General features: G+C 51.2%; 8 protein-coding genes across 8 annotated transcripts; 4 read left to right on the top strand and 4 right to left on the bottom strand.

The window, feature by feature from the left end:
* Positions 1-1,427: 1,427 nt before the first annotated feature.
* On the bottom strand, positions 1,428-1,985 carry BCR38DRAFT_479672 (uncharacterized protein; the record flags this gene model as incomplete). The annotated part of the gene is made up of 1 exon (XM_040863184.1): positions 1,428-1,985. The coding sequence occupies one exon, from the start codon at positions 1,983-1,985 to the stop codon at positions 1,428-1,430; it is 558 nt and encodes a 185-aa protein (XP_040720745.1).
* Positions 1,986-2,645: 660 nt separating this feature from the next.
* On the top strand, positions 2,646-4,304 carry BCR38DRAFT_416044 (putative GTP-binding protein). The gene is made up of 6 exons (XM_040859078.1): positions 2,646-2,853; positions 2,904-2,932; positions 2,999-3,013; positions 3,070-3,094; positions 3,154-3,585; positions 3,638-4,304. The coding sequence occupies exons 1-6, from the start codon at positions 2,825-2,827 to the stop codon at positions 4,221-4,223; spliced, it is 1,116 nt and encodes a 371-aa protein (XP_040720744.1). The 5' UTR covers positions 2,646-2,824; the 3' UTR covers positions 4,224-4,304.
* Positions 4,305-4,634: 330 nt separating this feature from the next.
* Positions 4,635-5,104, bottom strand: BCR38DRAFT_479670 (uncharacterized protein; the record flags this gene model as incomplete). Its single annotated transcript, XM_040863183.1, has 3 exons — positions 4,635-4,740; positions 4,814-4,903; positions 4,974-5,104. 3 exons carry the CDS (start codon positions 5,102-5,104, stop codon positions 4,635-4,637), a joined length of 327 nt encoding a protein of 108 aa, XP_040720743.1.
* Positions 5,105-5,617: 513 nt separating this feature from the next.
* BCR38DRAFT_358300 (acyl-CoA dehydrogenase domain-containing protein) lies at positions 5,618-7,715 on the bottom strand. The gene is made up of 3 exons (XM_040857136.1): positions 7,229-7,715; positions 6,664-7,167; positions 5,618-6,611 (listed from the first exon to the last, which is right to left on the bottom strand). Exons 1-3 carry the CDS (start codon positions 7,250-7,252, stop codon positions 5,787-5,789), a joined length of 1,353 nt encoding a protein of 450 aa, XP_040720742.1. The 5' UTR covers positions 7,253-7,715; the 3' UTR covers positions 5,618-5,786.
* A 1,589-nt stretch (positions 7,716-9,304) lies between these two features.
* On the top strand, positions 9,305-10,544 carry BCR38DRAFT_479668 (RNA recognition domain-containing protein; the record flags this gene model as incomplete). The annotated part of the gene is made up of 2 exons (XM_040863182.1): positions 9,305-9,457; positions 9,537-10,544. The coding sequence occupies 2 exons, from the start codon at positions 9,305-9,307 to the stop codon at positions 10,542-10,544; spliced, it is 1,161 nt and encodes a 386-aa protein (XP_040720741.1).
* A 131-nt stretch (positions 10,545-10,675) lies between these two features.
* On the bottom strand, positions 10,676-14,147 carry BCR38DRAFT_453765 (uncharacterized protein; the record flags this gene model as incomplete). Its single annotated transcript, XM_040861631.1, has 10 exons — positions 10,676-11,089; positions 11,156-11,616; positions 11,965-12,630; positions 12,661-12,730; positions 12,764-13,129; positions 13,163-13,309; positions 13,343-13,357; positions 13,397-13,456; positions 13,493-14,025; positions 14,078-14,147. 10 exons carry the CDS (start codon positions 14,145-14,147, stop codon positions 10,676-10,678), a joined length of 2,802 nt encoding a protein of 933 aa, XP_040720740.1.
* Positions 14,148-14,611: 464 nt separating this feature from the next.
* Positions 14,612-19,829, top strand: BCR38DRAFT_404267 (serine/threonine-protein kinase gcn2; the record flags this gene model as incomplete). The annotated part of the gene is made up of 5 exons (XM_040857831.1): positions 14,612-16,996; positions 17,178-17,516; positions 17,575-18,562; positions 18,628-19,043; positions 19,101-19,829. The coding sequence occupies 5 exons, from the start codon at positions 14,612-14,614 to the stop codon at positions 19,827-19,829; spliced, it is 4,857 nt and encodes a 1,618-aa protein (XP_040720739.1).
* Positions 19,830-20,051: 222 nt separating this feature from the next.
* BCR38DRAFT_416034 (cytochrome P450) lies at positions 20,052-22,464 on the top strand. The gene has a single exon (XM_040859077.1). It carries the CDS (start codon positions 20,380-20,382, stop codon positions 22,090-22,092), a length of 1,713 nt encoding a protein of 570 aa, XP_040720738.1. The 5' UTR covers positions 20,052-20,379; the 3' UTR covers positions 22,093-22,464.
* Positions 22,465-23,287: the final 823 nt, after the last annotated feature.

Below are 23,287 nucleotides of genomic sequence, written 5' to 3'. Positions count from 1 at the left end.
CGCTTTGCTAAAGTTAAGAAGGATGCTGCACCCCGCAGATTAGCAAACGCTATCTGACCTACCCCAACAAGGCGCCCGCCCAGTACGCAACGGGTATAAATCCAGGCATGGCGTATCATTACATCCAACAACTGCTAACTCAAGCAGCCCCATTGGATGGATCGTACATGCTAGCGATCCCGCTACTGTCCCGCTACTGCGTGCTGAGGCCGGCAAGCTGGCAATCCATACTATGCCATGGCATTGTCAGGGTTTTAATTTTTTGATTGTGGCAATTTGGGATACTGCATCGAAGCTAATGCGGTATATAAATAGGCGTTCATTTCTACCAGATTGTATATTTGGGATTCTCGATGGCCCTTGATCACCAGAAACCTTCTTTGAATGATGTACTCTGGTTAGTAAATTAGCGGTCTTTTGTCGGTCTGATCTTGCCTAACTAAGTTATACGGTTGCTGATTCAGTTTCGCAGCCCTCGAGATATGGAAGGCTATACCCTATTGCAACTGAGTCCATTTCGATGCCAAGTTGGGTCACTCGAAGTCATAATCACGTAATGCTCGGATCCGTTAAGATATCTGCATTGTCAGGAGAATTTCCCTCAAGCGATGGCAAGTCCGTGAGTACCAGAACGAACACATGTAAAGTGACTAAGGCGGTGGGAAATGAAATTCTTCGATGTCAAGGTATCATATGTATAGAACAGGCCTCTTGACCTCATAATTCCAAATTGAGTTGAGACATCGGTACCTAAGAGTCGCGTAGACGTTTTGGGGTCGCTGTAAACGCTAACTTATCTCAAATAGGCATTCGCATCACCGGGGTATTTCAAGAATTCAGGATCCAGATTTTGAGATGAAAGACTCTGACGAGAACACTCTTAGTTTAGGGAGGGAGAGTTTGTAAAGATCGTTCGCTCTTGCTATAATACGTCAAATAGGCCATGTGGGTTAGGAGTTGGTACATGTGACTAATTGGTATCAATACCGGGAGGTGCCCCTTTAAAAACAAGAAGTTCGACATATTGCATGATTTCTGCTCTGATGCCCATACACTATTTAGCCTTGAAACTGTCTACTTATCTAATATATACAATTCTAATGATGATTGATTCTCCTCTCTAGCATGTGGCGTTGAATGCACTGATCCACTATAAACTCTAGTAATGCAAGTTGCAAGCAGGCCACACCCCTATTCGATTGGATGAATTGTCTTTTCAGCCGAGTTACAAGTCCAGCTATGGCCAGCAGGAGGTGCTATACGACTTTTTAACGCGATGACCAACGTAAGCTTACCATGTGATTCTGCTACGCAATAGAAAGTCCTTATACTACTACTGGCCGTCCCACAAGATGAGTTATGGATATAGAGATTGTGATTGCCCTCAAACTCTCCATTTGTACCCTGCGTACCTTTCTTCCGTTTATTCACATCCCTAAGGACCTATGCTCCCCCTTCCCCCATCCCTCTATGTCCTCCTCCCCCAACGCCACCCAAGCACTCAACGGATCTGCCCAAATATGCCAGTTCCCCAATTTCCCCTGCTCATCCCAACCCCCTAGAACATACGAGAACTGCTCCTCCCAACTTCGTCCCGTGCTCACGCTTTCAAACCTCCCCTTCCCCACAACACACACCTCGTTCTTCTCTGCGTCCACCACAAAGCCGTCTACGCTTGGGAAGCTGCCCTTGCTTAATTTCATCTTCAGCGTCTCGGACAGAACAGTGAAGTACTTCTCGCACTCATCTACTCCAATGAACTCGCGGCCTAGGAACGGCAGCCGCGAGGTTGCCCAGGAGGGGCCGTGCTCGAAGATTGTGGGTTTTCTGTCTTTGGAATCGGGGATGAAGTGCTGGGAGAGCAGCTCGCGTGGTGGAGGGGCCGAGAGGAGGGATTGGCAGAAGGCATGGGCGTGGGTGCGTAGGAGGGTGGTGCGGGCTGCGCCGGTTTCGTGGTTGACTTTTTGGACTGAGGTTGAGATCATTGTGGTGACGGATTACTGAAGTGAGTTGTTCAGTCGCGGCTCGAGTCTTGTCTTCTATGTTCCAGGGTACCAGGGATGATGCCCCGAGTTCAACGGTTTTGAAGCAAACCAAAAGCGAGTGCGGACTGACGCAAAAACTGATTCACTATGACATCACTGAATTGGAGATCAATGTAACAGCAAACTACATCCACTGTTTTAAAGACTTAAGGCGGCTTCAGAATAAAGACTGATAACATTTGGGTTGAGATTCCACACGTAAAGTAGCTGAGGTTACATCAGTATGGCTGACGACTTCAACGTGGAAAGACCGCCCTGGCATTGCTAGAGCATCATGCAGTTGACGGGGCAGTTGCTGCTCCATTTCAACAATAGAAGCCTCGATCTTGCGGTTTAAAGCTCTGCAGAAATATTGCGGAACAATGGGATTGGACTGCCAAACACGGATTGTACTGAGTCCACCTGAGCCGTCGCTTCCGTATTATTAGCCATGTGGAGGACAACTTTATGTCCGAGGTTCTTAAGTGTATTTCATCAGAGAAGTGACCCTTGAGCTACCCGGAAGCGGTAGGGAACCTACCCTGTAGCTTCAACTTCGACTAACGTTGTTTGAGCCGAGCCCCTCTTCGCCTTACGATCATGCATATTAGGCAAGCGGTAAGGGCTCACCCCACCATGGATGCGATTTTGCCATGTCGACTGTCCCGCTATTTGAACTTTTGAATTGCGACTCTAAAGTCTAGGATTAATCCATCAACCCAGCCTGTAAAGGCTCGTAGACTAGTTGCACTTCCTTTATCCCTGTGATCGCGGCGAGTTGAGTCGCCAAAGTCGCCGAGATGGTGAACATTACGGAGAAAATCAAGGAGTGAGAAGTCTTTCCATTTTTCAAGCGTTTGGAGACTCACACTGTGACAGGATTGAGGATGAGATGAGGAGGACGCAGAGTGAGATCTATGTAATCAATGCAATATGAGAGAACACGAGGTTCTGACACGGCTTCAAAATTTCAGAGAACAAGGCCACAGGTAAGCAGAAATGAACCAGGGCGTTTTTGCAACCTCGCATGTTGACAAACCTCTAGAATACCACCTTGGTCTGTTGAAAGGGTACAGTCTCCCCCACTGTCGGAACTGCGCCGGGGATAACGTTCCTAACATCTCGCCAGAAAGCTCGCCCGACTTCGCGCACAACTCCTCGAACCCGGCCCCGGAGCCGGCGGCGGTGGCGGCTCCGGCTTCGACGTCAGCAAAAGCGGTGATGCCCGAATAGCCCTCGTCGGGTTTCCGTCCGTGGGAAAATCGACGTTCTTGTCTAAAGTAACCAAGACGAAGTCGGAAGTTGCTTCGTACTCTTTCACAACCCTGACGGCAATCCCGGGTGTACTCGAATACGGTGGCGCCGAAATCCAGCTGCTTGATCTACCCGGTATCATTGAAGGAGCTTCGGAAGGTAAGGGGCGTGGGCGACAGGTCATCTCGGCAGCCAAGACGAGCGATTTGATTCTGATGGTGCTCGACGCGACCAAGAAGGCCGAGCAGCGGGCGCTTCTGGAGGCTGAGTTGGAGGCAGTGGGGATCCGGTTGAACAGAGAGCCGCCGTAAGTCAAGTCAAGCTAAGTTGTCGGTGGAAAGAAAGCTCATGTTCTGCAGCAACATCTACCTCAAGCCGAAGAAAGCGGGCGGCATGAAGATCACCTTTCAATCGCCGCCGAAGAACCTCGACGAGAAGATGCTGTACAACATCCTTCGGGACTACAAGATGCTGAACTGCGAGGTGCTGGTGCGGGACGAGGACGCGACGGTGGACGACCTGATCGACGTCATCATGAAGGACCACCGCAAGTACATCAAGTGCCTGTACGTGTACAACAAGATCGACAGCGTGTCGCTCGACTTCCTCGACAAGCTGGCCCGTGAGCCCCAGACCGTCGTCATGAGCTGCGAGCTCGACCTCGGCATCCAGGATGTCGTCGAGCGGTGCTGGGACGAGCTCAAGCTGATTCGCATCTACACTAAACGGAAAGGTATTGACCCAGACTTTAGTGAGGCGCTTATTGTGAGGAGCAACAGCACCATCGAGGATGTATGTGATCGCATCCATAGGACGCTGAAGGATACGTACAAGTACGCCTTGGTGTGGGGGGCAAGCGCGAGACATGTCCCCCAGAGGGTTGGGCTGTCGCATCCGGTGGCAGATCAAGACGTCGTCTACATAGTTAGTGGTTATAAGGCGTAGGTTTGTCTGCTTGGGCACCAAATACAGCAAACAATGTTGATGTCACAAGAAAGCAGCACTCGCATTCAGTCGTAATTCCGCATCTATTGTGTCATATCATATCGTGATGGACCTGTTCATCCGGTCGAGAGGTGTAAACCTACAACGTCCTCTCCTCTAAAAACGCCTAGTGCTCGTAAGACGCCTGTCCCTGTATGATACAACGAGAGCAAAGCAAAGCAAAACAAAGCAAAACCTTCCTTCCCTATGCTCTTCTTCTCTGGTTATGAAGAGAGAGAGAGAGCCTATGTCATGAGAAATCTGTCAAGTAACCGTTCCATTATCCGTCCACCCCTAAGCAAGCGAATCGCCCAATGTCCAAAGCAAAAACCGGCTTCTGCCACAAAGCGGAAAGGGATTGCGCGTGTCCGTTTACGATGAATACGGAGAAGACGGCTTGGTGTTCTTGGCACCGAGGACGTTCTCGCCTTCAAACTTCTTGGACGATGCTTGGGCGAAGAGGGACTTCGGCTTGGCTCTGTGGAAAGAATCAGGGTTAGCAGCCGTCTCTAGCGGTGGTTGTACATTAGCGCGTGTAGAGGTGTGCTTACTTGCTAACTTGCTTGTTGCGATAGGCATTCAGCTTTGCGGTGCAAGGGCTCATGATGGTGTCGGAAGGCGAGACGTAAGTCTTTCCGTTCCTGTTGGAAGCCAATCGGGTTAGTATGGCGGGTTTCTTGGGATGCGATGATGTTGCATCGTTAGACTTACTTCTCCTCCTCAATCTTGGCCTGAAGGGCCTGGCGATGGTATTCCATGCTCTTAACATCGCCCTTGGCAGAGCCGTCCTGAGAGGTCATGTTGGCGTTAACGTCCTTGCTTGCGAGTACGTTGGACGACATTGTAATTGTTTGATTCTGGTATCAGCGAGAGCAAAGACACAAAGCTGAATTGGCTCGCTGAGCTTTGATAGATGGATGGATGCAGATGGCGGCGCAATAGTGGTTGGTGATGGTGCGAGTGAGAATGATCTTCTGGAAATGCAGATTGATTGTCCGGATGCAAGTGTGATTGACTGATGTGTTTTATCGGGCACCGGCAGTCTGGGTCTATTGACAGGAAGATCGAGACTTTCAATACTCAATATAGTTGTGGAGCTCCTTCAGAAACTGTCGACTCTGGGACTGCCGGAGGGCGGAAAGTCAACAGTTGCGGGGCCTGCTGGCATGCTGACCGGGCAACCGCAGGGGTTGCCAACTACGTAAGAGGCAGGCCCATTCTGAGCTCTAGGGCCCCGTCCACCATCAAGACCCGCTGTATCGAAGAACAGAACATGTTGTCCTACCAACGAGAAATCATTCTGTCATGCGACACCATAACTACCGTGCGAAGTTTACACTGACTCACTCATGGAGATCAATATTGGATTGCCTTAATTTGGCAACACAGGTCATTAATGCATGCATGGTCAGAGGGAATACAGGGGTGACCTCGAGCCGGCCACTCCGCAACTGCTGCAGCCATGAATGTGAAGAATCGTGAATTTTCAAGCTGAGGATACATGCGTATATCATACAATGATCATCACAGGCGGTGCTTAATGTTGGTACCGGGCTGTAGCGTCTGCACACCATACTGCTTCAACAACTGCTCCGTTTTCTCTTTCTGCCCGAGAATCTTCTGAGTCACTGCCATGCCCCTTTTGTTTTCGTTTCGGCCCATCTGCTGGAGGTGAACCTCGTCTGGCCCATCTGCCAAACGGAGAGTCCTGATCTGCGCCCACATGTTGGCCAGAGGTGTATCTTGACTGACGCCAGCCCCTCCAAATGCCTGGACTGCGCGATCGATGACCGTCAGGGCCGTCTGCGGTACAAGTACCTTGGCCTCCGCGATCTCCTTCAATGTCGCCTTCGGTCCCAGGTCGTCCATCTTGACCGCAGCGTTGAGCACGATCAAGCGCGCGGCATCGATCTCGATACGTGACTTGGCAACCCATTCGAGGATAACGCCGTGTTCCTTCAGCTGCTTCTTGAAGGGCGTCTTCTTCGGATCGTTGATCCTCATCAACATCCACTCGAGGGCTCGCTCCGCAGCACCAATGGATCGCATGGCGTGGTGTATACGGCCTGGTCCGAGACGACCCTGGATGATTTCAAAACCACAACCTTCGCCGAGCACCATGTTGGTTGCTGGCACTCTGACATCCTTGAAGGTGATGTGGCCGTGTCCATGCGGCGCGTCGTCGTATCCGTACACGTTCAACATGCGATGGATTGCGATGCCCTTGGCGCCGGCCGGCACGAGGATAACAGATTGTTGCTTGTAAGGGTCCTTATTGTTGGGATCTGACTTGCCCATGACAATGTAGATCTTGCATCGGGGATCACCAGCTCCACTTGACCACCATTTCTAAAGGCCATTAGCTAATGCAGCGTGGATGGTGCGTCGGAGTAAATCTTACCGCGCCGTTCAGAACGTAATCGTTGCCGTCCTTCACGATTTTCAATTCGATGTTCGTAGCATCCGAAGACGCAATATCAGGCTCTGTCATAAGGAAAGCTGACCGGATCTGTCCCTCCATCAGAGGCTTCAGCCACTGAGCCTTCTGTGCGTCATTGCCATACTTAGCCAAAACCTCCATGTTTCCTGTGTCAGGAGCAGCGCAGTTGGTAGCCTCGGAGGCGACCCGAGACTTGCCCAGCCATTCTGCCATCAATCCATATTCCAGGTTGGTGTACCCAGGCGACTCCTTGTAGTGTCCCTTGGGCAAGAACATGTTCCACAAGCCCAACTTCTTTGCCTTTGCCTTCAGGTCTTCAACGATGGCTGGGTGTTGCTCCCATCGCGAAGCGCCCTCGCCGATTTGGGCCTCGAGCACGGGGTCGGCGGGGATGCATTCTTCCTCGACAAACTTGGCTACAATATCTAATGTCCTCTTCGCTTTGTCGCTGACGCGATTTACGACCTGGCGGTGGCTGGCTGTCAGTACTGGAGCTCGAGCTAGCGTTTCTGGGAGGTCATCATACCAAGGCGGGAATCTGGGCTGACATGACTGTTAAACGGCGTTGACAATTAGATCACACACTAAACCACGACGATAATGGAAGCAGCCTCAGTTGTAAAGGAACAATGAATCCATTGAACTATATAGAGAGGTCGGATTGGCGCCGAGGCGTTGTCAAACGGCGGGACCGGCAGTGTCGAAACTTGGCCGAGGTTAGGTCCACCTTGATGAGGAGGGGGGAGCTTGTGTGGGTTAAGGTGACACTAGCAGGACAGGGTTACCACCAGCCGGGGGGACAAAAGCTGGGGAAACGCTCAGAGTGCATATTGCGGGAAGGCCTGGAGAACTTGAGAACCGTACGATGTCGGACGACTACAAGTTGCTTAGCTGGTGTGTTAAGTTATAACTTTGTAAGTTTATTCAACTGCCAGTACTTTGTACGAGGTCACAAGTTTGGTGTTGGAGTATCGTACTGGAGTTGCTAAAGGTAGCTAGTCGTTTATGCAGAGAAAATTTTATATATGCATATTCTGAAGTTTGTAGCAATAAGGACTCATTGATTTGTACAGGCGCCGCCATTTTGAAGGCACCGCTATTTTCATTAGATCTCAGTAAGCAATGCCACAACTTCGTTTTCAGTTGTAATAACCAACACACGCTTAATTAGGATCACGGTTTCTTCGTGCCACTTGTAAAAGGCCTCCTTGTAGAAAACTATAGCTCTTCCTCGGGCGATATTAACCCTATTCGCTTCTCTCACTTATCTTATACCTTTCTAATCGCTACTAAGTTAGTAAATACTTTATTCGAGTTAGGCTCAGCGGCCTAGCGAGCGTGAAGGGCGCTTTCATCGTGTTCTTTGCTTACATCTTCGGCTTTAACATGCTACTAGGCTACAGTTAAAGCGCTAGTAGGAACAGTTTTACTTGTAACGAGAATAGACACAACGAGAACGAATCGAGGTGTGGATTTCGTATTGATTGCTGTGTCTTCTCTACGCGCTGTTGCTATCTGTCACGACCTGGGTTGCATCGCATTGGTAGAGACCTCGATTAGGTGCTATCGACGAAGATTCTACTCTAAGGAGCGAAGGAAAGAAGATGACAACTTAGGTTTGAGGGAGCGCGACTAAGTCGTCCACGCTTGGCGGGGCTCCTGCAGGGGTTATGATTGGCTTCCCATCTGGCACTGCCATGGCAGGTGTTCCAGCTGTAAGTCACCTGGTTGTAGTGAGTCTGCGAGGGTTGACCTTCACACTATCTATGTTTAAGGAAGAAAGGAAGATAGCTACACCACCTTCGGCCTAGGGCATAACTGTGGTGCTCAATCCCACAAATACCATATAATCTCTATACTGAACTAAAGAAGAGAGAGAAAGGATCACAAGTAAAGGTGCCCTGTGCGGGAATACGGAGCTTATGGTGGTTAATGCGGTTACTGGGTTTAGACTTGTTGTTTAGTTGTGTAAATCGAACTGTGTAGCTCATTGCGAATAGACTGCCTTACGAGAACTGATAATTCGCAAACCGAGGTGGATATGCGTTTCTGGGCTTGTCTCACTGGCAAATCCCGATGTGCCCTACAAGTACAAAGCAAGTATCCAACCTTCTGCGTAACCATACTGTTTACCTTCAACTTAGAGCTGCTTCTTCGAGACTTTGAGAACGATTTCTTCACTTCCTGATTTGACATATTGCAAGAAAAGGAAGGAGGAGATGGTGGCTACAGGCACCTCACTGAGATAGTAGACTAACGATACCTCTACCCCAGATCAGAGCAGTAGAGAAACATTTCATGTCCGTATAATTCCAAAGAGAAATGTTCCCTGATGCTGCTGTGTGTACAGCCTTGCATGTCTGAAGTTGTGAAGTGGTTGATTGTAAAGAGTGGATACAGTTGTGAGATAGAAAGTGGCCGAAATCAAAATTCGGACATCCTGAATTGGCCACGAACCTCACGTCTCAAAGCTTCGCGTCCTAACAGACCCAGAGCATATAAATAACCAGCGACCTGATCTACGCCTACAAGCCGTCACAAACCCTGGCAGTTACGCAATAAAATTTCCATTCCAGCTGCTTCAACAAAAATTTTTGCAACCATGGCAGAAGAAAATGACCAGGCGCTCGTCGCGCAATCGAGCGAAGTCGCCGCACCAGCACCCAAAAAAGTCAAGAAGATCATTCGCAAGAAACGCCCAGCGCGTCCCCAAGTCGATAGCTCTTTTATCACCTCAGAGCCTCCTCCTCAAACTGTATGTCGCGACTTCCGCTCCTTCTTATTTTTCTTCCTTTTTCTCGACAGGATTGTCATACTGACCACCGTTTCTGCAGGGTAACATCTTCAATATATGGTACAACAAGTGGTCTGGCGGCGATCGCGACGATAAGGCCTCGAGCCAAACTGCTGCAAAGGGCAGATGCATCGTTGCGAAGGACAGCGGATACACCAAGGCTGACAAGATCCCCGGATCCTACTTCTGCCTCTTCTTCGCACGCGGCATCTGCCCCAAGGGCCAGGACTGCGAATACCTGCACCGCTTACCCGGGATCCATGATATGTTCAATCCGAACATCGATTGTTTCGGCCGCGACAAGCACTCGGACTACCGCGACGACATGGGAGGCGTCGGTAGCTTCATGCGCCAGAACCGGACTATATACGTCGGACGGATACACGTGACGGATGACATCGAGGAGGTGGTCGCGCGACACTTTGCAGAATGGGGACAGGTAGAGCGCATCCGGGTTCTTAACACGCGCGGCGTGGCCTTCATCACATACTCGAACGAGGCGAATGCGCAGTTCGCCAAGGAGGCGATGGCGCACCAGTCGCTCGACCACAGCGAAATTCTGAATGTGCGGTGGGCGACGGCGGATCCAAATCCGATGGCACAGGCAAGAGAGGCGCGGCGGGTCGAGGAGCAGGCTGCGGAGGCTATACGAAGGGCGCTGCCGGAGGCATTTATTGCCGAGATTGAGGGCCGGGATCCGGAGGCGCGGAAACGGAGGAAAATTGAGAGTAGCTTCGGTCTGGATGGGTACGAGGCACCGGATGATGTTTACTTCGCCAGGGGATCACAGGCCGTAAATCCGGTGGGGAGAGCAGGCTACGAGTTAGAGCACGAGCAACGGCTCATGAATCAGAACGGAGAGGTGGACGGAAACGGCGATAGAGGTGCGCTGCCGGCTATTGAAGAGAGGAAAGAAGACGGTGGTATATTCTCCAGTAGCACGCTGGCTGTGTTGAAGACGGCGAACGTCTCGGCAGCACCGAAGAAGGCGCCAGCCGCATCTTCAGGGCCCTTAGTGGCATATGACAGCGATGACGATGACGAGTAGACGGCCATATTCCATCACAGAATGTTCAGAGGAGTCCCTGAAATTGTGCATGTCAGAACATCACTTGCAATATGATACCAGCATGGCCCACCATATCTTCGCATCCGCGTCCATCTCTCCATCACCTTCGCCTAACTATTGAAAATTCTCGAATAAAGCATCTCATGCCTCCCAATCCACAAATCCATAACCGGCACGCTCTGCCCGGCCTCCTCGATCCTAGTCTCCCACTCCCTCTCCACCAACGCCGTGATCATGGCCTGTACCTCCATCCCCGCCAACACCTTCTGCGCCTGGTACGGTCCGAACACGCTCGCCCGCACCGCGGCGGAGATGAGCGCCTTGACGTGGCTCAGCAGGAACACGTACGCCGTCTGCTGCAGCGTCAAGCCTAGCACTTTGGAGATGGCGCCAAAGAGGGGGGCGAGGTGGGCTGATACGGGTGGTATATCCGTGTCCGCATTTGACGAGGACCATGACTTCGAAATTGTTGCCGCTGAAGAAGAGGAAGAAGACCTCAAACGCCGGGCAAATTTCCTCAACACCTGGTCCCCTTTCTCGTCCTTCTCATTCCCTACTCCTCCCGCCCCGACCCCAGCATCCCCCCTAACAAACGACCTCTCCCAAATCGACAACAACGCCCGCCCCTGCGCAACACTTGCCCGACGTCCAACGGTACAGATAATAGCTGCATCGAGCTGATCGTCCAATTCCGCAACAGCGACGGGATCGCGATGCGCGGCCAGTACAAAGGGAAGGGTGGTGGATGCGTATGAAGAGAGGGAGAGCAGCAAGAAAGTAGAGAAGGATGAAACGCCCCTGTTGTGCGCTAGGTAGGATTCGAGGCCGGAGCTGAAGGCGAAGGAGCCTAGCGGGAGGGCGGAGTCGGAGAGGAGGAGGAGATAGTGGTGTGAGGAGGTGGAATCAGGGGCATATAGGCCAGGCGGTGGTTGGGTGAGGAGAGCGTTTGAGTTGGCGTTGCCATTTTGTTCACGTTGAGGGAATGTGGAGGCGAGGCGTTGTTTGGCTGTCCGCAGCCGGGCCTCTAGCTCCGCGATTTCATTTTCGAGATCTTCAAGAGTCTCCGTGTTTGGTGCGAGGCTCATGTTGTGAAGGGTAAGTACGAGTACGTCACAGGTGCAACTTGAAATGAACGACGTGCGAGTACTTGGCAGATACGACGTACTCGCTTAATTCATATCCCCGCTAAACGCCAACTCCGTAACATCCATGAACGTCGGTGCAACAACACAACTAACTATCTTTGAGGTATCAACAATCAACTCCTACCCATGCCCATCACTCGTTACAGTCCCATGGCCTGCTCATGGTCGAAAATTCTCCTTGTCATTCAATCGACTGCCGACATCCCGCCTCGATCGTCGCTTCTGTTCCAGACGTGCCCTCGCAGCAGCCTGACGTTCCGCAGGAAGAGTGCAGCGGGATGTATTTGCCGTCATGACCGAATTGTTCAAATCTAGACCGCCAAGTCTTGCAAAACGGTCTCGCACAAGATCGATACCTGGTGCTTCTATGGTGGGGGAAAGTGGTCGGCTGAACCTCGACGATGGCTTGCCAGAGGTAATCCTGTCCAGAGCACCGTGCATCATATCATCTTTATTCGTACTGGAGGTGGAGGTAATGCGGTCATTTCTCCTCCGATGCGAGTCCTTAGGCGATGACACGTTTGACTTGTCGAATAAGACATCTGTTGCGCTCCTTCGAGACCCATGCGCTGGTTGGGAAGGATTCGGTGATGGAGCCTCTTTCGCCTGATTGCCTGTTCGTCCAAAATCGAACTCATCGGTGAACAGCTCTCGGTCACGCTTCAGGGATTCCATCTGCTGCTTCTTATCTCGCTTTAGCTGCTCGTCAATATCGAACATGCTGTCAGTGAAATCGATGGAAGAACGGCGTGACAGCCCGGTTTCCATGGGTCTCGGATAAGTGTCGTCATTGAGAAATGATCGCTGGGTCATGTCGAGAGTAAAATCCTCAACTGAAGCCGATCGCTTGGGCGGATGCCTGGACGCGAATTTGGCGGCGTTAGTAGGCTTGTTCAAGCACTCGATGTCCGACCTCAGGCCTCGAGCGATTTTCTTGTGTTCCTCGAGACTTGCACTGAGACTCCTTGGTTGACTGGCTGCGTCATCCCTCGCCTTGAAATTCTTGATCTCCTTTTCTAGCTCCGCAATCTTGTCATTCTTTTCTTGAAGGACTTGTATGGCTTGGCTATGTGATGCCTTCGCATTGCCCTTAAATGTATCAAAGTCTTTCCTCAACTTCTTGAGCTCGTCATCCTTCTGCTGCGACTGGTCCTTAGCCTCTCGCAGTTGCTTTTCCAATTTCTTGGCTCGGGAAGGTTCAAATGCCTCATCGGCAAGTCTCCTGTTTTCCTCCCCTAGTTTAGTTGCTCGTTGTTGCGAATATAGCAAGTCCGACTTGAGTCGTTCCACCTCCCGCCGTAGGCTATTCATTTCTTTCAGCTCAGACTTGACTTTCTTAAGCTCTCGGTTTGCGTCGTAAATGGCCTGCTCAGTTCGAGGCGAGGCATCCATACGGCGGTGGTTCGCATTGGATAACTCCTGGATTTTGAGCGATTTCTCTAGGTCCTTGACCTGCTCTCGGTATTCGACGGCCAACGCAGTCTTTTCGGCCAGTTTCTTCATCAGAGAAGCGGTGTCCGTATCGACGCCGCGTTTTCGCTGGTCAACCACCTGTGCTGCCAGATCCGAGATCTTCTTCTCCATCTTGACTATCTTTTGCTGTTCCTCCTTGAGCTTCTGGTTGAGGTTGACCGCCTCGGCGTCTTTCTTCTCGGCATAGAGCTTGGCTAGATGCTTGTACTTGACCAGCTTCGCCATCTCGATGCGTGCATCCTCGGAGTACTTCGTGAACTCAGACTTCCAGTACTTGCCCGACCTGGAGTGGGGCTCGTTAAGATCCACTGTCACGTCGTGGTTGCAGATTTCGTCTTCCCACTCGCCTTCAGAATGCTCCTCGTCCGATTCAGCAAGTCTGGCTCGAGCTCTGCCCTCGTCCTTCGCTGGACGTTTCCCTTCAGTCGTACCATGGGAGCCACGCGCGAGCTTCTTCGCCTTCGTGCTGCGAGAGTTCTCTAAAGTTTGCTGGAGTGTTGTCTTCTTGCGAGTCTGACCTGTGCCATCTGCGCCTGCTGCCAACGCATCCGGATCGCCATGAGTCGTGGTTTTGACATCATGACCAAAAGATACACGTTTCCGACGCACCGTTCCAGTTCCAGGAGTCAGCAGAATGCCTGATGGCCGCATTGGCGACTTTATGTCCTTGGAGGTTGCGTCCGTGGTGGCGGTAGTTTTGGTCGTCGTTGTGGGTTCGGCGCGTTTGGCTTCTACGGGCACATCTCGTGGCTGGACTGGAGTCCCGAATAGGGCATACTTGATAGCGCGCGCTGCAAATACTGGTGCAGGGGTATCTGGAGCCTCAAACTGAGCTGTATCGTCTGCTTACTGTCAATACGAACCCATGATTGTGCGTTTGCTCTAAAGCCATACCTGTCCCAACAGCCGCGTCTGTTGGGCCGGTCGCGCCTTGGAAGCCCTTTTTAATGGCCCACCCAAGCATCTTGCCCAAATCCTGGGGCAAAGAGCCATCAATTGGTACTAGTCATAAGGAGAAAGCAGGATGCAGCAAGTGCCATGCGTTGTTGGGGGCGAAGTCGTTGACTTGAGGTAGTCTGAGTACAAAGATTGTTTATTTGTAGTCCTATTTGGGACGAAACAAGTTCAAGCTGAGCCGCTGTACAACCATCAACGATAGGACGGCCCCACTAAAAACCGGCGCTGCAGTTAGGCGTAATAGGCGGGCGGCAAGGGCGCCACTTCTAGCTCAAGAACCTTGAACTAGGACCCCACTATTCATTGATGGTCGGTCTAGGTGTTCTTGAACCTCTCTTCCTTATACCATAACTATTGATAATACCACTTTAAATCTGCAATATGGTAGATTCCCGGTAAATGATCCACGGCTTTGGCTGTGGTCTTCATTCGTTCGCCTTTACTCCTTTCGAACGACACTAAACCGTCAAGATGCCGCCGTGGAAAAGCCCAGGTCCCTTGAAGGCACCTTTGCAGCACACAAGGAGCAATGATGAGTCAAGTTATTTTGGGCTGAACAAGCCCACCAGCTCGGAGGCGATTTCCAAGACGCAGTATACCGACATCCAGCAAGAAGAGATTATGGTGTTGCAAGCCATATATGGCGATGATTTCCATGAGCATAAGGCAGCAAATACGGCCTGGCAGCGGTCTGAACCTTCTTTTGACATACGCATCAAATCTCTACCTGACGAAGATTTGAGCATTACTCTTGGGGTGGTCTTTACGGCGACTTATCCAAAGTCAGCCCCGCTTCTGAGTCTTAAAGATGACGGCAACCTGGGTGAATCAACCTTATTCAAGGTGAAGAAGTTCATTGAGACCAAGCCCAAGGTTCTCGCTGCGCAGCAGGACGTCGAGCCCATGATACACGAACTAGCCTTGGGAATTCAAGAAATCCTGGATGCGGCTGCTCAAGCTAAGGCGCAAGGTTTGGTATTGCCGTCTCTGGCTGAAGAACAAGCGCTTCATGAAGCAGAGTTGGCCAGGCAAGTTGAGCAACAGCAGGCTGAGACTGAGCGAAAGAAAATGGAGGCAACCGAAGAGGAGGAACGGCTCATGCAGAACATGATCCAGGAAGAGCTGAAACGACAGCGCACCAAGGAAAAGGAGTCGAGGAAAAAGACCAAACAACAAACAATGGCCAAGCAATACTTAGAAGACTCGCAGGAGTCCGAGGTCAGCAAGGTCTTCTTTGATCAACCATGCCGCATCACGGACTCCGCAGGGAACGATCTTTTCTTCAATACGGTTGTGGGCAAAACAGAGTATCGTCAAGGATTAGTCGCGACAACATTCACGGTGCGACCAATTCTGATGAATAGCCAAGACTGTCCAACGCTGGCACTCAAGGAGTTTGAGTTGCGCTTCGATCTGAACCCATCTTCGCAATTCAAGAAGCAATTGGTGTCTCTGGAAACCAAGCTCAACTCGGTCAAGAAGCTCGCGCACCGGAATATTCTTGAGTTGCTCGACTTTCGCATTGATCGAGACACTCGAGATAATGAGGCGTCGCCGGATCGCATCGTACGAGTGCTCACACCCCTAGCTGACAAAGGCCCACTTGACGAACTCCTGGACCTCACTGGCCAAATAGCCATTGGTAAAGTCCGCTCGTGGACCACAGATCTTCTTTCTGCGTTGGGATATTTACATAGCCAAGGCCTAATCCACGAAGACATTCACCCCGGTAATATTCTTCTGTTTAGAGAAGGATCAGGACATGTCGTACCCAAGCTGGCTGATGCATCATACCAACGGGAGTTGCACGCAATATGCCGTAAATCCCGAACCATTTCATCCTTGAACTCGGCAAGGTCTGCTTATTGGCTCCCACCCGAGGTTGCCAACAACTCTGGCCCAGTCAATCAAAAGACAGACATTTGGGACTTTGGTGTTGTTTTCCTGCAAATGATCTTTGGGCTGGATGTCTTTGAAAAGTATCAGTCGCCTGCAGCGCTCATGGAGACACTATCCCTATCTAGCTCTTTGCAGGAGCTCGTCGCGAAGTTCTTCAAGGCGGATGCAAGTCGTCGGCCTCGAGCCCTGGACTTGCGATCAAGCGAGTTCCTGGCTACCGATGCACCTGTCCTCGCGGAAGACTCTTTCGACACATTGTCTCCCTCTCATTCTATGAGTTCCCTCCTTCATACATTCAGAAGACGGCTAGATTCTACTACTCTAGCGTCATCTTATTCTAGATTTAGGAATGAGTTTTACGAAGAAGGTCGCCTGGGCAAAGGTGGCTTCGGCGAAGTAGTCAAGGTCCGTAAGAAGATCGATGGTCAGACTTATGCAATCAAGAAGATCACCCAGCGCGCCTCGAAAAGTCTCACCACGATTCTGAAAGAAGTCTTGACACTATCACAACTCAGCCATCCTGCTATCGTTCGATATTATGATGCCTGGACAGAGAGAGTTTCTGATGTATCTGATACCGACGGTGAAACATCCACCGAGGGGATCATCACTGAGGAGTCCGAAACAGGCTCCGAAGGAATCGTCCAGTTTGGCACTAGTACTGGAGGCTTGGATTTCATGTCGTCGGCGAACGCTGGTATCGAGTTTGGATACGAGGAGTCCGACGACGACGACGACGACGACGACGAGGAGGAGGAGGAAGAGGAGGAGGATGACGACGAAGAAGAAGATGAGGACGATGAAAATGAGTCCGAGGACGAAGAAGGTGGTTCCAGCCTCTCAATTGACTCCGTTGTGAGACAGCAGTTGCCTGCGGCGCCGAAACGCTTGCGAGGCCACACACAAAGCAGTTTTAGGAACGTATTGTATATCCTCATGGAATACTGCGAGAAGAGGGTATGTTTTCCGTCCGATTTCGTGTTACTACAAGGGCATGAAGCTTTGAAGGGCGATGGCTTGGTCTTGAAAGAGGCACCAGCCATTGCCGCTTGTGTCGACGTTTCCGCTGATATACATTAGTCGCTTGTGTCCCCATTAATCTGTTGCTGTATACCCATTGCTAATATCGAAACTGCAGACTCTGCGGGACCTTATCTTGCAAAACTTGTACGAGAACACAGACGAAATTTGGCGTTTGTTTCGGGAGATCCTAGAAGGGTTGGTTCACATTCATGGCCTGAACAACGTCGTCCACCGAGATCTCAAACCCGAAAACATATTCATCAGTCGCGGTACGGATGGAGTGGCGCATGCCAAGATAGGCGACTTTGGACTGGCAACGAGCGGCTACATCACCACGGTCAATGGCGTACCAGCGCCTCCCGAGTCAAATGAACTGAGTAACGTGGGGACTGCAACTTATCTCGCCCCTGAGCTGGAGCAACCTGGTAGCCTGGACGATGCCCGCAAAGTCGATGTAAGTCTCTCAAGATTTGGCTAACCAACTCGGAAGTTTTTGGCTGACAATAATCGAGATGTATGCTCTTGGAATCATTTTCTTCGAGATGTCCTACAAGCCCATGCTGGGGCACGAGCGGTTCAATGTCCTGAAAGATCTCCGAGGAAAGCCACCCCGTCTTCCAGCCGACTTCAAGCCTCACGATAAGGTACAAGTAGATATTGTGATGTCACTAGTCACACATAATCCCAAGGATCGTCCTTCGAGTTCAGAATTGCTGCGCGGCGACAAGTTACCCATACTCATGGAGAGCGAAAGTATACAGCGGGCCCTTGCAGACATTTCCGATCCTTCTTCTCCGCACTACTCCAAACTAGTGGCATCTATGTTCTCGAAAAGAATAGACAAGTCGAAGGACTACGCGTGGGACATGTCAGCACCAAATCCAACGCCGACTGAACTCCTGTACCAAGGGGTTGTCAAGGACGAACTCATAACCATCTTTCGCCGCCACGGTGCCGTCGAAGCAAACAGGAATCCTCTATACCCGCTATCCTCGCACTATACTCAGAATGTCGTTCAGTTGTTAGACCGAAATGGCGGGATCGTGCAGCTGCCGTACGACCTTATGCTTGGCCATGCCAGAATCCTGGCGAAACAATCTGGCTCATCCGTTGTCACAAAATCTTTCACATTCGGCAGCATCTATCGAGACCGACAAAATGGTAGTCAACCTCTGATGTTTGGCGAAGTCGGCTTCGATATAGTCTCTACGGACACTTTGGACCTTGCATTGAAGGAAGCCGAGGTGATTAAAGTCCTGGACGAAATAGTCGATGCTTTCCCCTCTCTCACCCAAATGTGCTTTCACGTTGGCCACTCCGACCTTCTACAGCTTATATTCGATCTTTGTGATGTGGACCTCAGTCTGCGGAAACAAGCAGCCGATATCCTTAGCAAACTCAACATCCATCACTGGGGCTGGCAGAAGATTCGAGCCGAGCTGCGGCTTATGGGGCTGTCAGTCACAAGCATCGATGAACTGCAGAGGTTTGATTTTAGAGGTACGTTGAAAACCACACAAGAACATCTGCTTGATCTGTCCACAGAAGCTCACTGTGCCTGGCAGATCTCCCCACGAAGGCCTTCTTGAGACTGAAATCCTTGTTCGAGGGGAGCCGCGTGTACGAGAAGGCACAATCCACGCTCGCCCACCTCAAGGAGGTCATCACCTTTACGAAGCGTTTTGGAGTGCACAGCAAGATTTATATAAACCCTCTCAGTAGCTTCAGAGAAGACTTCTTCCTTGGTGGAATCCTTTTTCAGTGTGTCTACGATAAGAAGTTCAGAGATGTCTTCGCTGCCGGAGGCCGATACGACAACTTGATCAGAGAGCATCGGCCTAAGATTGGCAGTCAGTCTGAACAACGCCATGCTGTAGGGTTCAGTCTATCCTGGGAGAAGCTTGCCAGGATACCAAAGACTACCGGAAAGGCGTTTCTGAAGAAATCTGAAGAAGTCCATAATATGTTTAACGCCAAGAGGGTAGGGTTCCTGTTTCCCACAAACCGCTTCATGTTTGATTTACTGATTTTATTCCAGTGCGATATCCTTGTTGCGAGCTTTGATACGGGAATGCTCCGTAGTGCCGGGGTGGAAATCCTCCAGACGCTGTGGTTGCATGATATCCGTGCAGAGTTAGCTCGCGACTCGCGGTCGCCTGATGATTTGATGACGAGGAACCGAGACGAATCATATTCATGGATCATTATTGTCAAACAAGACGGAGTCTTGAAAATCAAGACCATGGGTCGCAAAGACGTGGCAGATGTCGAGGTGCCTACCACGCAACTCATCTCTTGGTTGCGCGCTGAACTGCGCGAACGTGACCGCCAACTCACAGTGCGGCAAACGGACGCAAGCAGCACTGCAGCGGCTCTAGAGAAAGGCGTAATCCCGCCTAACCCAGAACAAGAGGTCCGGATCCTAGTCGGAAATACACGGTCTAAAAAGTTCAACCGTCATATAGTGGTGGAACAGGCTCAAGTCAACGCGGCAGCTCTGTTGCAGAGCTTCCGCTATGGACCCATCGCTGCTGTGGAGGCATCAGACATTGTGCTGGATCTCATTGACGCCACAGCCTTGTCGGATGCCGAGAGCTGGCGCAAGGCGGAGCAGTCGGTCAACATGACGGAGCGCAAGTACATGGGCGAGATCCACGATATGTTGTTGACGTGGCGAAACATGTCAGAGACGAAAGGTGGCAGCAGATATGCGTTTGTCTATAACTTCAGGACGACTAAATGCATATCCTATGACCTGGGAGCTTGATGATAACGATGATGGTTCATTGGTAGATAATGGTCGGGGAAGCTGGAGTTTTTGTGTATGGCTTGCTACGTGAATATGAGAATAATACGAGACACGTTTCTGGGAGCACTGTTGATCAAGGAGTCGGCGCTATAACGAGGACTAACGAGGTTTTAGATATTGCTCAATACTTATTGCAGGCCACTTGAAATCGTTGGAATACTAAGCACATCGTTCGACCACCCCAGGAGCATGCCCCAGGTTGAAGTCTGGAGCTTCCGATTGGCGTATAGCATCGGGGCTTCTGGGATAAGCAATGGGTGGCAATATGGACCCAATGATACGACTGCATGGCCTGGGTTTCTCTGATCCTTTCTCAAATAGTTCAATGAGGCAGGGTGGTACCGCAGGCTGCAGCACACAGCGGCGATGCGCGTTGATGGGGATATGATCGCCGAGGCTTGAATCCCATCGGTATATTTAAGTAAGACGCAATCTTTCCGCTTCCGCTGACGTGGCATCAGCTTTCCGTCCCCTTCGCCAAGTCAGAATAAGCCGCAAGCTACCTACGATGCTATTTGCCATACTAGCAGTTCTCCTTGTCATTCTCATCCTTAGCGTTGTCCTTCGCGTCCTCGTTGTCCCAAAACCCCTCCCAGGCATTCCCTACAACACATTAGCCTTATGGCAGCCGTGGGGAGATTTCCAAGATGTAGGAATGCACAATACTCTAACAGGAGAGGTGTTCGACTGGCTTTCACTACAATGCGTCAAGCACTGCTCCCCCGTCGTGCAGGTCTTCATCCCATCCTTCTCGATCAAGAAACCTGTCGTCATCGTGGCGGACATAAAGGAAATCGAAAGTATTACCACCCGGCGTCTGCGGGAGATTGATCGGGCGAGCATGATGCGGGATTTCTTCAATGTTATTCCCAAGGCTACGATCGGCATGCGCACCGACTCGGTCTTCAGACAGCAGCGTAGGCTTTGGAATAGTATTTTATCGCCTAGGTTTCTGACGGAGGTGGCTGCGCCGCATTTTCATGCGGTTATGTGCCAGCTCGTGCAGCTGTGGGATGTGAAAAGGGGTTTGGCGCCCGGGTTGGCATTTGAGGCGGCTGAGGATGTGAGGCAGACTACCCTGGATGCCATGGGGGCTATGGCCATGGGGATGAACCTGGGGCTTCTGGACGCGCAGATTAGGGGTTTGCAGACGTTTACCCGCAGCGGTAAGCCTGCGCACAAAAATAAGAAGGGTGCGGTGGCATCGTTCGGTCGGGTGACGTACCCACCTTCCTACCGTGCCTTCAGAACGATCCTGGCGAGCCAGGACTGGATCATGCAGGGCGTGAGTCCGCGTCTGAATATCTGGATCTCCAACTACACGCCCGCGTACACAAAAGCACGAAGCGTACTCAGCAAGCACCTCACCAACGCCATTTCTCAAGCGCGCCAGCGCCAGCAGCAGCTCAATGACACCCCTTCATCCAAATCTCACTGCGGCCTCGACCAAGTCCTTCATCAGGAACACCTCAAGGAAGCGCCACCCGGCCACACAGATGAAGCCCTCCACGACGAGCTCTTAGAGCTCTTGATCACAGGGCATGAAACTACAGCATCTAGTATAGGCTGGGCGCTGAAGTATCTCGCCGACAACCAAGAAGCGCAGACACGGCTTCGCGCCGCGCTCAGGAGGGCTTTCCCGGGATGCTCCATGGAGAACCTCCCCTCAGCGAAGGACATTACCACAACGCAGCTCCCCTACTTGGAAGCAACCATCGCCGAAGTCCTCCGTATTTCGCGCTCGGGGCCTATCTCGTTCCGTGAGGCCGTCATGGATACGGAGATCCTGGGCCATCGCGTCCCGGCGGGAACGCCCATCTTGCTAGTTACGGCAGGTCCGTCGTATGAGTCCCCCGAAATACGGGAGGTGGCTGAAAAGGCGCGGGTGCGGAGTGGTCGCAAGACGATTTTTCAACTCGAAGATGAGCGGAAGTGGGAGTGGGATCCTGCGATGCCGCAGAATGTGTTCTCTCCTGAGCGGTGGCTGGATGAAGATGGGGAGTTTGATCCTGAGGCTGGGCCGAGTTTGCCTTTCTCGGCGGGGCCGAGGGGCTGTTTTGGGAAGAAGATTGCGTTGCTGGAGTTGAGGATCATTTTGGCGGTGTTGGTGGTTAGTTTTCGGTTTCCGAAGTTGGAGGAGAGGTTGAGTCGGTACGCGTCTTTCGATGGGTTGACGAGGAAGCCTACTTGTTGTTATGTTATGCCAGAGTTCTTGTCATGAGGGGGATTGGGTTCTGAGCCGAGGGTGGGCTACTGAGAGAATGATTTATGAGGTTTCTGGGTTCTCAATCATTTCAGGGGCACGCGCTGTCATTCTACTACGGTTCAGTTATTTTTCTTGAGCAATACTGAAGCTACATCTTCACACAACAACAGCCGGGCCACCTCCAGCTGGCCCCTCTTTCCTTTTCACTTCTGTACCGGCAATGCCACATTTTGCAAGTGCGTAAGAAGCATCCACCAATATTGCATTATGAACTGAGCCTTTGCCTCCGGCCAAACCTCCCCCCATTTTTTCACCGTGTCTGCGTACAGATGCAAGTAAGCAGCCTTATTATCACCAAGGTCCACCGCGCCTTCCTCAAAGTTCCTGTGCTTGTCTTTGCTGATGAAGTGGAGAACCTGTAACGAGGTTTTGGTTAGTGCGTGGTGATCGGAGCCAGGAGATGGAACTTTGTGCTCATCGCGGTATCTCAGAACCGCGGGGATGCACATGCAGTAGACTCGGTGCATCTCCATGTGCTACGCGTAGCTCCTATTCGACAAGGGCAAGAGGTCAGCAACTGTGTCTGGTATGCAGTATACAATGGCGGCGGCAGACATCTAAAATCTACTGATTCCCACCATCAACGACCCCTCCCGTTCCACCCACCCAGACAAGCCCCTGAATGTCTCCTCGTCCGGTGTGAGAACCACAATACCGATGTTGACACAGTCCGTATCGTCTTGGTTCTGGTCTCAAAACTTCCAGCAGAATATCTGGGACCGATTATATGCTGCAATGCTTTATGTACAAGGTAAGTAAGTGGACTGAAGCAGTGTCTCAAACCGTGTCTGGTAGATACAAACGGCTTGAGTAGAGTTCAGGACAAATACCACAACAGAACTATGGCGCTGCATGTTCACGAAGGAGTGAAAAATACCTATTACAAACAATATTTGATAACTAGAGGATTGGGCATGGGTAGATTGGCCCTATTGCCGTCCTCGGAACTCACTAGGAAAGGCTGTATTATTCGTGCTATTGCAGGTGGCTTATCATCAGGACCTATTGGGACCTGTTTATCGGATAATTTGCGTCATCATACCAGCGACAGGGTTGAACGATTTCATCACATTCAGCGGATAGAGGAGGCTTGGTACTTGATACTGACCACCGTGATGCGGCCACCCGCTTCGCCGGAGACTTGCATGGG

Source organism: Pseudomassariella vexata (assembly GCF_002105095.1).
Source record: "Pseudomassariella vexata strain CBS 129021 chromosome Unknown BCR38scaffold_1, whole genome shotgun sequence".
NCBI lineage: Eukaryota > Fungi > Ascomycota > Sordariomycetes > Amphisphaeriales > Pseudomassariaceae > Pseudomassariella > Pseudomassariella vexata.
Note: the sequence above shows the minus strand (reverse complement) of the source record. Positions and strands in the feature narration are given on the sequence as shown.

Excerpts from the sequence above, each read along its gene's own strand:
- BCR38DRAFT_416044 (XM_040859078.1), top strand. The coding sequence starts at position 2,825 with ATGGTGAACATTACGGAGAAAATCAAGGA. Across the intron at positions 2,854-2,903 it reads ATTACGGAGAAAATCAAGGA|GATTGAGGATGAGATGAGGA; the intron begins GTGAGAAGTCTT and ends ACACTGTGACAG. Across the intron at positions 3,586-3,637 it reads CGGTTGAACAGAGAGCCGCC|CAACATCTACCTCAAGCCGA; the intron begins GTAAGTCAAGTC and ends CATGTTCTGCAG.
- BCR38DRAFT_358300 (XM_040857136.1), bottom strand. The coding sequence starts at position 7,252 with ATGTCAGCCCAGATTCCCGCCTTG. Across the intron at positions 7,168-7,228 it reads CAGCCCAGATTCCCGCCTTG|GTCGTAAATCGCGTCAGCGA; the intron begins GTATGATGACCT and ends AGCCACCGCCAG. Across the intron at positions 6,612-6,663 it reads ATTACGTTCTGAACGGCGCG|AAATGGTGGTCAAGTGGAGC; the intron begins GTAAGATTTACT and ends AATGGCCTTTAG.
- BCR38DRAFT_416034 (XM_040859077.1), top strand. The coding sequence starts at position 20,380 with ATGCTATTTGCCATACTAGCAGTTCTCCTTGTCATTCTCATCCTTAGC.